Here is a 12,447-nt window from a genome sequence, read left to right as displayed (position 1 = left end):
AACACAGGCGATGCCCAAATATGAAGAAAGTGAAAGTTGTCCTAACCATTTTTGGAGAACATCAAAGCGCACAGAAGCAGCAAATATAAAAAAAATTCAAGCTATCGCCAGCGGAGCGTTGCGCGATCCAGTGACAACACACCACAGTAACAACAATAAAAACCGATAAAGTGATATTCATTGGCTAATTCATTTGGGCCAACAATTCCAAGCAAAAATTTGCTGCCTATGGCTACAAACTGCATCTGTATAGTCGTGTGTGTATGTAGGTGTATCGTACTTCTGTTATTTGGACCTCATAATTGAAATTAAATGGCGTGGAAATTATATTGAGTAATTTGAAATTTAATTTTAATAAAATTATAAACATTTTCTACCTTGTACAAGAATATAAAAGGTCTTTCAAAAGACGTGCCTAGACGTTGTTTTAAAATAAAATATGTGATACTTTCAGGATTAACTTTTTTTTTTTTTTTTTTCAAAAAATAGTACTTCTTCTTCTTCTTAATTGGCGCGATAACTGCCTACGCGGTTTTGGCTGAGTTTAACAAAGCGCACCAGTCGCTTCTTTCTCGTGTTAACCGGCACCAGTTGGACACACCAAGTGAAGTCAAGTCCTTCTCCACCTGATCTTTCCAAGGCAAAGGTGGCCTTTCTCTTCCTCTGCTACCACCAGATGGTACCGCATCGAATACTTTCAGAGCCGGAGCGTTTGTATCCATCCGGACGACATGACCGAGCCAACGTAGCCGCTGGATCTTTATTCGCTGCACTATGTCTATGTTGTTGTAAAACTCATATAGCTCATCGTTTCATCGCCTGTGATATTCGCCGTTGCCAACGTGCAAGGGTCCAAAAACCTTCCGCAGAAACTTTCTCTCAAACACTCCAAGCGTCGCTTCATTGGATATTGTCATCGTCCACGCTCCTGCGCCATACGTTAGGACGGGCATGATGAGAGCCATGTAGAGTGTGAGTTTTGTTCGTCGAGAGACGACTTTACTACTCAATTGCCTACTTAGTCCAAAGTAGCACTTGTTGGCAAGAGAGATTCTACGTTTAATTTCAAGGCTGACATTGTTATCGGTGTTAATGCTGGTTCCTAAATAAACGAAGGATTTTACAACCTCGAAATCATAACTGTCAACAGTGATGTGGGGGCCGATACGCGAGTGCGCCGACTGTTTGTTTGATGTCAGGAGGTACTTCGTTTTGTCCTCGTTCACTACCAGACCCATTCGCTTTGCCTGTATATCCAGTTTGGAGAAGGCAGAACTGACAGCGCGGTTGTTAGGGCCGATTATGTCAATGGCATCGGCATACGCCAACAATTGTACGCTCTTATAAAAAATGATGGTTGAGCGATTAAGTTCTCGCACTATCCTCTCCAACATCAGGTTAAAGAAGTCCCACGACAGCGAGTCGCCCTGTCTGAAACCTCGTTTGGTATCAAACGGCTCGAAGAGGTGCTTCCCAATCCTGATGGCGCTGCTGGTGTTGAGCAACGTCATCTTACATAGCCATATTAGTTTCGTGGGGATATCAAATTCAGACATCGCGGCATACAAGTAACTCTTTTCCGTACTGTCGAATGCAGGTTTGAAATCGACGAAAATATGGTGTGTGTCGATTCTCCTTTCATGGGTCTTTTCCAAGATTTGGCGTATTGTGAATATTTGGTCGATGGTAGACTTTCCAGGTCTGAAGCCACACTGATAAGGTCCAATCAGTTGGTTGACGGTGGGTTTCAGCCTTTCACACTATACGCTCGCTAGAACCTTATAGGCGATATTTAGAAGACTAGTCCCGTGGTAATTGTCACATATTGCAGGATCGCCCTTCTTATGGATTGGGCAGAGCACACTTAAATTCCAATCGGTAGGCATGCTTTCATCCGACCATATTCTGCATAGGAGCTGATGCATGCACCTTACCAGCTCCTCGCCGCCTTGTTTGAATAGCTCAGCCAGCAGTCCGTCGGCTTTATTGTTCTTTAGCCGCGTTATCGCTATTCTCACCTCGTCATGGTCGGGTAGCGGAACTTCAATTCCGTCGTCGACGATTGGGTATCGGGATCTTCACATTCTCTGTGACATGCGCAGGTTCGAGAAGTGTTCTCTCCATAATATAAGATTGCCCTGGATGTCAATTACCAGATCGCCGTGTTTGTTCTTACAGGAAAACGCCCCGGTCTTAAAACCTTCTGTATGCCGCCGAACTTTCGGGTAGAATTTTGGGGCTTTGTTCCTATTGGCCAGCATCTCGAGCTCCTCGCACTTACGTATTTCGGGCTCTCGTTTCTTCTCTTTCCAAATACTGCTCTTAACAATTACATGTGAAAAATAACATCATTTAATTAACCACCCTTAGCCGTCCACAGGTAAAATCCGCTAAACGTCGATTCAAGAATGCCTAATTGTTAAGAGCGTCGATTCGATGTTGAAGGCTGTTCAAAAACACTTTGTGCTACAGCAGTAGTTTTCTCAAAAGGACCTTGAAAAATAAAGAAATCCAACTTTTTATAGCTCGTTGAATTTTGGTAAAAAAAGTGCAAGTTACAACTAGCTCAAAAATCTGACCGTGTTTGTTGTTTCCTTCCTTATAAACAAAAGCCTTCCGACACAAAAAAAAATTGCATTTGGCTCTGTACGTTAACTTTCTCGGTCTAGTGTACATACTTCTAAGCAAATCGAGTGGTCGTCGCAAACTTGAAAACGTCAATTTGACATTCAGATTAAAGTTAAACAGAGCTTCTTTCTTTCTCCTCATTTCAAAGAAGAGCACAAATGAGCGAGTAAGTGACTGACCAATGAAAGGGAATTGAAAACTGTTGAACAAAAAAGTGAACGTTGAAATAATTCGTGGGCTTTCCGGTTACAAACAAAACTGGACTCATTTTGTATGCACATACAGTCATCGACAAAACCATAGGGCCACTAATTTCATTAAAATATATATTTAATTTTTTGGTAACCTTGCATATCACAACTCTCGAAATTATTTAGTTAACAACACTTAAAATAAAGAGTAGATCTAACAGATTCGCAAAATCACGTGAACCGGTTTTAGTGCGTGGAAAAAAGATAAGATCGATGGCTTTAATATAATTGTATTCTTATTTAAAAAATAATAATTGTATGGAAAATCTCCGCGAAAGGCGGACGCTGATTTCTAGACATAGGAGTAAACGTTTGGGTAGGAGCTCATAATGGCAAAATGTTGCGAAATGCGCTTTTGCCGAACGAAAGCAAAATACATTTTCTTGGAAATAAAAACTTTTTGTGAGACTTCCAAAAAATAAATCGTCTAACCCACATTGTGCCACTACAACATGTAAGCAAGCTATAACTATTTTGATGCTTTTTATGCCTTGGAGTTGGTCACATATTTTGGTTTAACTCTTTCCGTCACGCTCTTTACTGCGACATAAAAAATTTATTTTTTGTTGTTAATTGGTGAATATGGCATACAAGTAACACACGAATGCAAAAAAAAAATATTTATCGTTAGGTTTTTGAGAAACAAGGTGGTCACCACCAGTAACCACCATGACTGAAGGGTACAAAAATTTATTAAAACTAATGCACTCAATTACTTCACTTTTTTATTTATTTTTAGAAAAAAGACAATACAAAATTTGGTAATAAATTTACAAATAATTATTTCTTGTGAAAATCTGAAAAACATGTCTTTCCTTTTCGGAGGCAAAGTGGGGCGTGGCATGTTCTGTATTGCCATACTGTGCGGACAGGGACGCTTTTGGTACTGCAAAAGGCGCATCTTCTAGGTGTGCCTCTAAGCGGTTGGTGTCGATTACTCTCATGGCGGATTTCAGCAGGCACGCTAGGCTTATACCGTTTTATAGCAACTGGTACAGGAGATCTTGGGCTTGAACCATTGCTGATCGCGGAATTTCCTCGAGCTCGCTTGTTTACGTAGCAAGCTGCTAACAGCCCCTGATAAATTGAGCGGCGAAAGTCCTTCAATGTCATCTCATCCAAATGAGGTCTGTTAATCTGAAGCTCTTTGTTAGCTATATAGCTATTGATAACGCAGCAATCCAAGAAATGAAAAAAAATTCGGTGCCACCACTTTTGGGATTTTCCGTCGATGGAGTAACACGCTTTTAATTGATCGAATTTATCAACGAAGTTCATATTGCTATTGTATTTCTTTACAGCGGATGGTTTATAATTATTTCTGAAGTTGCGGCGAAGAATTTCAAGCATTGGACGGACTTTATATAACTTATCATAGTCTAGATGCTTTCTAGCAGGCATGAGATTATTGTCATTCAGATGCAAGCATCCAAGAAGCCAGCTGAAGCGATTTAGGGGCATACAAGAGGAAATGTAGGAGTCACGTAAATCAGGAGCAGAAGACCAGTAATCTTTGTCGGTAGCTTTTTATACCTATCACCATATTTATGGCCAAGAAAGTTTGTATTTCAGAAGAACTGGTAGGAGAAAAAGGTTTACCTTCTTGTGTTGCGTATAGGTTAGTTTGAAAGCTTATGACCTCAACCAAGTCCTCTGTTCAAAACATGCGAAACAATCGGAATGGTGTTACATCTTCCATTATATGATCAGCTAAGCCCACACTCTCAACAAACTCGCCAGGTATATCCATAGAGAAGGTCCTTTCCATTTAGGAGGCTGCAAGATCGTAGAGCTAACATTATTATTCTGACTTACAAAGTTTGATAATGGTATGAAATGAATAGCTCTTCATGGATATTCTGTACATCTGCCCCACGCACATCCAATATCGATTTTGACACTGGCCACTCAGGCGAGTCTAAATTTTCATCCTCATCGGAACTGGCTTCACAATCAGGTCCTGAAGGTAAATCTTCACACAAACATTCTTCAATTTCCCTTTGCGTCAATGATAGTTGCATTATTGAAATAATTGCCTAAAATATTGTAAATACCAAAGAAAGTCCCACTCATAGTGACCGTATAAAAAAGCAAATTCTAGGTACACTTACGTCACGGTGGTTACTGTTGCTAACCACCACTGATTATAAGAAATATTCGTAAAATAATCGAAATTTAAGCGAGAAAGCAACCACTGTGTATCAAACACACCACAAGAACTAAATTTGCACAAAAATCAAACCATAAATTGCGTTATTGAATTTATTATGAATTTTTACTTCTAGCTTTCACAAAAACGCGCGGCCACCGATTTTTACTTTAAATTTTCTCAACACGTGGTGGGTGAATTTCTAGCTATTAGCGTCCTCTTCACTTAAAAGGAAGCAATAATCAATATTCGTGCAAAATTAAAAACATAAATGTCCCCAACCGTCGTAAAAAAAATAAAAAATAGGTGGTTAGCAACGCTAACCACCGAGACGGAAAGAGTTAAGCGAAATATGGACAAATAGCTTCACGTTCAAATACTTCAGCAACTAATACTGTCTGTTACTGATAGGGAAATGCCTTAATATTGGTGTACTATAACGACTCAAAACGAAAAACGGCTTTGGCAGAATCTTCGACCTAAATCGTATAGAGAATTTGTGGAAAATAGTGGGACCAATATAGCCTAAAAATAAGGGTGATGAATTGTGGGCAGCAGTAAAAAATACCTGGTACTCCATTCTGCTGACAAACGGGACAGGATTTAGTGAAATCAATGCAAAAACAGTGCATGGACTGAATAGATAATAAAGAATATTCTACGAAAAATTAATTTAAAAATGTACACATAACGTTTTTTTTTTTTTGGTTTTATAATATTTTCTTGCTTTGACCAGGGTTGTATGTCCAATGAAATTATTACGTGTAACTCTTTCTGCACTTTTTGTTTTTGGGAAATAGGAAACACCCAAAGTAAAATGAAAAACAATTTTCAATTGAATCAATAACGACTCCTTTTTTTTCTTTAGTTTTAAAGAATAGTTAGGAGTGATCCTATTAATTTGCCCACAACTGTATATTTAATAATATACATATTACAGCAACCTACATAAAATAGTTTGTCTTTCCAAGTTATTGTTAAGCCATAAAAAAAAAGAAGGGGAAATGGCAATGGTCAAAAAGAGACACCAAATCAGAGGCGGCTAAGTGACCGCGATTTGTAAGCGTACCGCCGACTGTTGAGGTAAACAAAATGTGAACCGGTGCGTGTGCTGGCCGTACGCACATATTAGGTATATGAGTAATGAATGTCGTAGGCACCTGAGTTAAAAACAAGAAGAAAAAAGAAAAACGAAAGCGAAGGCGCACTTGTTTAGTATGACAGTGACAGGTCTGTCTAAGACAAAGACCAGCGACACTGGTAGAGCCAAAGTAATGAAAACTAAATAATAAAATAAGTTTCCGAAGCCCTTCGATAGTTGTGCGTGGCTACATGCAATGCAAAAATAAAATACTGAAACCTTTGCTAATTGTAAACTCCAACTTGAGATTCGTTTTCTCCGCATTTTCAAGTGCAGTAATGCTCTTTGCCGTGTCATTTGTTTTTGTAAAAACAACTTACTTCCTTTTTTATTTACGTATTTAGTTTTGCAAGTAGGTGGACACGCATCCGATTCACTATTAAACATATTATAATAAATGTCTGGGGCATTTGACTTTTGCCAAAGCAGCAGTTGCTCAAGTTAGTAAGTAAGTAGGCACCACTCAAAGTCATCACTATTATTGTACAACATTATCTTTTAAATTTTTAAAGTGCTCGAGTGGGTTGCGTTTCAAGGCGCTCGAAAACACTACAACCTCGTACACTCACATGCAAATATGTATGTATATTTGCATATATTTTATTTTTGGAACTAACAAATTGCTGCACTTGAACGCAATAGAAACTCGCCTAGGCGGGTTTCTTTACTTCTCTCTACTTGAACGCAATTGGAGTTATTTCAACGCGCGCCATGCCATTTGCATGCAACACTGCGCTGCGCTGTGTGTAGGTTATTCCATGCCCTCGCACGCACGCACGCACGCACGTATACCCTGCCTTTGCGTGAGTGTAGTAAAACTTCAAAGTCCGAGTGTCGCATAAAAATACGCATAATTAGAATACAACAAACACAAATTTAAATTACAATAAAAAAATGTGTGAAAAATGCTGCGTACTTCCGTAGCACTGGAAAAGAAACCAAAAGTGCTATGTCTCATGCAATGTCTCATCATCGCGTGAAGGCGAAAAATTTTATATTCTTTTTTTTCTGTGTATACTTTTTTAAATTTATTTTTGTAATTTTTTTATTGTTTATTTATTTATGTTTTTTAATATTGTTTTTAATATTTAATACTGTTTTTGGTTTTAATATTTAATACTTTTTTAATTCTAATTTTTCTTTTTTAATTTCGGATTTTTTTTCTTTTAATTTTTATATGATCAAAAAATGTTTTCTTAAATTTTGTTTTTCAATTGTACATTTTTTTTTGCATTTTTTAATATTTTTTGTAAATTTTTTTTTAACTTTATTTGTTTAATAATTTTTTTTTTTAATTTTTATCTGTTTGATAAAATGTTTTTTTTTTTATTCTTTTTTTCAATTGTAAATTTTTTTGCATTTGTAATCTTAAATTGTTTTTGTAATTTTCAATTTTTTTTTTAATTTTTAATTTTTTTTTGTAATTTTGAATTTTTAATTTTTTCTTTTATTATTTTTTCTTGCAAAAATAACTGGCAAATGTACGTACACAGCGACCCACATAAAAAACGGATGTTGTGCGCACTCTTAGTTATGAAGATTTATGTCGTATCATTCGGAGCGTATGTGAGTAGTGAAGAGTAGTACCTATAACGCTAGCCGGCAAAAATTGGTTATCTTAAATTCGCTTGAGGTATTGAAAGTGAGGGAGGAAAAGCTAGACACATTTCGACACAAATCATTTTAGTGAAAGCGAAGTATATTTATAGCGCTGTTTATATTTATACAAATGTGTTCAAAATAATAGGAGCGCGACGAATTACCATGTTTTAAAATTTCTTTTATATTTAATTTTATACTTTTTTTTTATCTAATTTTCTTGTATCTATTTTTCATATTTATTGTGTTTTGTATTTAATTTTGTTATGCTTTTATTAAAAGTATAGTCTGTTCTACAGTGAAAAATCAAACAAAACCATATAACTGAAAGCTCCTAACTTTGTACAAAAGTATCAAAAATTTAACAAATTAACACATTCATGCGCCCACTCAAACCAATTCATTTAATACTCCTTCCCTTGGGTCGAACTCGTGCAAACAGCACGTTTTCTGGGTCTATCCTTAGATGACCTCGAAGCACCTATCGAAGCAGGATTTAGTTAGGCTGCTGCAGCAACGAAGGAGACCTTCATAAATAACGTAGTTAAATAAAGACTTTGGGCTTTGTCGTCGTTTTCGCAATTAGGTGATGACTATCATAGCTTGTATCAAAAAAAATTTTCCAAAAAATGTCTTTAATTTTCAACTCGAGTGAACTAAAGTGATCTTATATTAAAATGAAGATTAGTTCGTCATTTAAAGAAATGTGTGGGTGTTAGTTTCAGCTCCTAAAAGAGTTCTTCGTTTTTGTTGTTGTTGTTGTAGCGAGATAAACTTTCCACATACATATACGGGGAATGCTGCTGAAGTGACAGTCTTTGGACGGATGCAGGAATGCGACTGTCGTGGGAACAAAACAGTTTTTCATCTTATTTATCGTTTGCACTCGTTTGGGTAACTCGAGTTGCCGTAGTGTAGCAATCGTACCGCCTTAAAGATCTTTAGATGCGAGATGAGTTTTTCTGATTAACATATCTACACTCATACAGACATTTAGAGTTCTGCCAAAGTAGCCTTTGAAGCGCAGATTTCGGTATCAAACGATTTCTTAAGCTTTTGGTTTAGTATTGCGGATGAGCGCTGTAAGAACTAAATTACAATCTTACACGGAAAATATTGATAATATTACTTATATTATATATGTTTTCCATAGTACCTCTATTGACTTTTGAATCTCATCGCATCTAAAGTAGATATGCATGCACTTTGCGCCAATAAAAATAAAGACCATTCTTGTTGCATCATCCTAATGACTCACATAACACAGTAACAAACGGTTTTGGCTTGTAACTGAATTTAACATTTTCTCAAAAATTATTCAATGTGCCTTCCATTAGATAGTCATCCGATAAAATTTTGTTTGAAGAAATTGCACTTGATCAGAGTTCGATCAAAATAAATTTTAAAAAATTATTTGAAATATAATTGCATGAAAATCTGTAACATATTTGTTGTTGGATTCGCGACCAATTCTCATTTGAGATAATTAAGAGAGTATGCATGCACCGGTCTGCTATGTCTTCTACATAGGTATATACTTTCGGCAAATTTTGTTCAAATAAGCATCAAGCATTCAAAAATGCTCAATGCCTTATCTGTTGTCAGATAATATTTGGCTAACTAAAATTGTTTCCTAAATTTTTTGTTTTGTTTCCATATTCCAAATATTTCATCTATTCGTTTCAAACTATCTACATACATATATAAGTATTATATTTATCTTTATTCATGTATTTAAACAAACCATTACTTATGCCTTTCTTTCTCTCTCTTTCTTACTTTGCAGGTGAGTGTGCTTATAATATCAATAAATACCGCTAATAACACATAAACAATGGAACAGAAGCAGCGCCTATGATAACAAATGAGCAAATCAGCCGTCGGTGTCATAATCTCTTTGATAAGGCGATCAATAGCCGATGCCGACATGTCTACACATTTTGCCAGCCGATTGGTTCGATTTGCTTGACACTTGTGCGTATGTCGTGCAAGTATGCACTGTTAAGATAACTACACATGGGTGAGTGGGTGGCTGAGCGAGAGAGTGTGTGCGAAATAGCTGAAATATCGGTCTACCGTATTGTGGTTACTTGAGTAATACAATACTTAGGCAAGAATTTGATGCTAAGCTGATTGAGTGTCAACCACTTGTCGCGAGTGGATATTTACGAGTATTTGCGCTTCTACTTGTGGTGTGAGTGTTAGTACTTTAGTGCTACCCTGTAGTCAAACCTACTAAGTAATCTTGAACTGCTTTACTATCAGTTTGCTTTGCTGCTGAAGTAGTACAATTTTTTGTTTGTTTTAATGCTAGAAATTGGTATTTTTTAAGATGACATCAATATATTTTACACAGTTAATGAACTAGTCAGCTTCCGTATCAGCATGTTAATGATCTAGTTCATAAATGCAAAAGATTCTAAATTCCAAAATTCTTGTTTCCAATTTGTGTTGAAAATCAGACGTTTTGGATGAATTAGAGCAAATAATAACACAGTAGGACCGCAAAAATGTCACACAGAAACGCTGAGGCACGTAAATTTTATTTTGTGTCGTACATTAGGCATCTGTGTTGAGTTTTCTTTACATTTCTCTCTACATTTTTTTGCTAAATTGCCAGCTTGTTCAACTAGTTTATTGGTGCAATAAATTATAGACTGTGTTTTTAAAATAAACATTTTGTAACACATTTTATAACTAACGTGCGAACACGTCTCTGTATGTCAATGCATTCATATGAGTTAGTATCATCTATTGATGTCGTTAAGTCGATCTTATAGTTGTAAATCCTCCAACAATAAAGCAAGCAAATATTATACTCGTATTAGGATCCATATCTACCCTGCAGGGAAAATACTATATTAGCTGTGCGCGAGAATAGCACTAGTTCATTCTTGAGCTCAACAAGTTCGTAATCTATCGTTTTTCCGTGGGGGAAAGTGACTAGTTTTTACCCGGCGAGGTCCTACCTAATGCCAGCAAAATACCAGTTTGTAATAGTCAAGACTAGTTTCAGACCAGGTCAAATGCAAGATAAAAACCATCCATTCCATTCGATTCTAGCGTTTTAAAATATTCCATTTCATTCTAAAAGGTATACAGAATATGTTTTTTTCTGAAAATTAAATGAAATTTCTTTCAGGCACAGTAATTGTTTAACATTCAGTGCTTGGTTCGTACTAACATTATAAGTAATCTTAAAAAATTAAAACCAATTCTTAAAAAAAATTATTAAAGAAATTAAATTTTAGGTATTTACTTCAGGATCAAATAAAATTAATGCTGTATAAATTTCGTATGTATATTTTATGCGTTCGATGCCTGAGAAGATTTTTCTGCGAACAATTAGGAATAAATTGCTTGAAAAAAAACTTTAGTTGTGGCAAAAATAGTGGATCTTATATTATTTTCAAAGTATATGGATCAATTGCAGCGGCCGAATGAGTTGGTGTGCAACTACCATTCGGAATTCAGAGAGAGAACGTCGGTTCGAATCTCGATGAAAGATCAAAATTAAGAAAAAGTATTGTCTAATAGATGTCGCTCCTCGGCAAGCAATGGCAAACTTCCGAGTGTATTTCTGCCATGAAAAAGCTCCTCATAAAAAATATCTGCCGTTTGGAGTCGGCTTGAAACTGTAGGTTCCTCCATTTGTGGAACAACATCAAGACGCACACCACAAATAGGAGGAGGAGCTCGGCCAAACACCCAAAAAGGGTGTACGTGCCAAATATAATATATATGGATAAATTACCTTGATCAAAAAGTTACCGGAATATATTCGGAAAATTCAAAATACAAATTTATTCCTTAAGAATGATATAAGGGGGAGCCAAATGAGGTGAATTCGATGTCTGTTGGATGGTATTCGTCTCGTTTTTGTCAAAAATTTAGGGATAATGATGGCTCCGTGGGACGGTACGTTAACATGGTGCAAAATCCACGAGATGTTTTTTAGCAAGCCCTTCTTTTTCTGGCAAATTGCTTCACGTAAACTTTTCATAATGCCCAAAAATAGTTTTTATTAACTGTCTGACCTTCTGGCAAATATTTGTGGTGTACAATAGCTTTATAATCCATAAAAACCATGAGCATCGCTTTTTTTACTGAAAACAACCAGTACCAAAGGTTCATTCGGAGCTCTCCACTTATTCTGCATGGCGTGTCGTACTCACGTCTCTTTTTCAGTAGTGATGCGTTTAATGAATGCTTTGTGGGATTCAATAAACCCTCGCAGCGACAAATCCATAACTACAATGCCCTGAACGGGCCCTTAAGCAATTTTCAAGTCCTCTGACAACTCTCTGATGGTTAATTTGAGGTTATTGATCAACTTTTCTGTCACTTTATTGATGTTTTCATTAGTTTTCTATGTCGATAGCCTGAAACTAAGTTCGTCGTCCTAGATCCACCATCTCATTTGAAACGTTTATGCCACACGTAAACGTCTGTTTCTTTAGAGTAACATTGCCGAAACAGTTTCGCAACATTTCTAAGCTTTTCAAACCATTGAATATAATTTGTCGGACAATTTAAAGCAAACTCGTTGTTCCAAATTCAAATCCATTTTTAAAATAGTAGAAAATTGAAAGCACACGCAGGGTAGTTTTACTCAAGACGGCGTAACTTCTACAAACAACGGCGGTAAAATTTGAGCAATAATGTTGATCGTAGATGTG

General features: G+C 36.4%; 1 protein-coding gene across 1 annotated transcript in view; it reads left to right on the top strand.

Moving 5' to 3' along the window:
* LOC129235643 (protein held out wings-like) overlaps positions 1-9,706 on the top strand; it is a 61,370-nt gene extending 51,664 nt beyond the window's left edge. Inside the window, exon 3 of the mRNA XM_054869588.1 lies at positions 9,555-9,706. Within this exon, the coding sequence (XP_054725563.1) occupies positions 9,555-9,589 (35 nt within the window). The 3' untranslated portion in view covers positions 9,590-9,706. The remainder of the gene's footprint in view (positions 1-9,554) is intronic.
* The last annotated feature ends 2,741 nt before the right edge of the window (positions 9,707-12,447 follow it).

Source organism: Anastrepha obliqua, chromosome 1 (assembly GCF_027943255.1).
Source record: "Anastrepha obliqua isolate idAnaObli1 chromosome 1, idAnaObli1_1.0, whole genome shotgun sequence".
Classification (NCBI taxonomy): domain Eukaryota; kingdom Metazoa; phylum Arthropoda; class Insecta; order Diptera; family Tephritidae; genus Anastrepha; species Anastrepha obliqua.
This window is presented reverse-complemented; position numbering and strand designations above follow the sequence as displayed.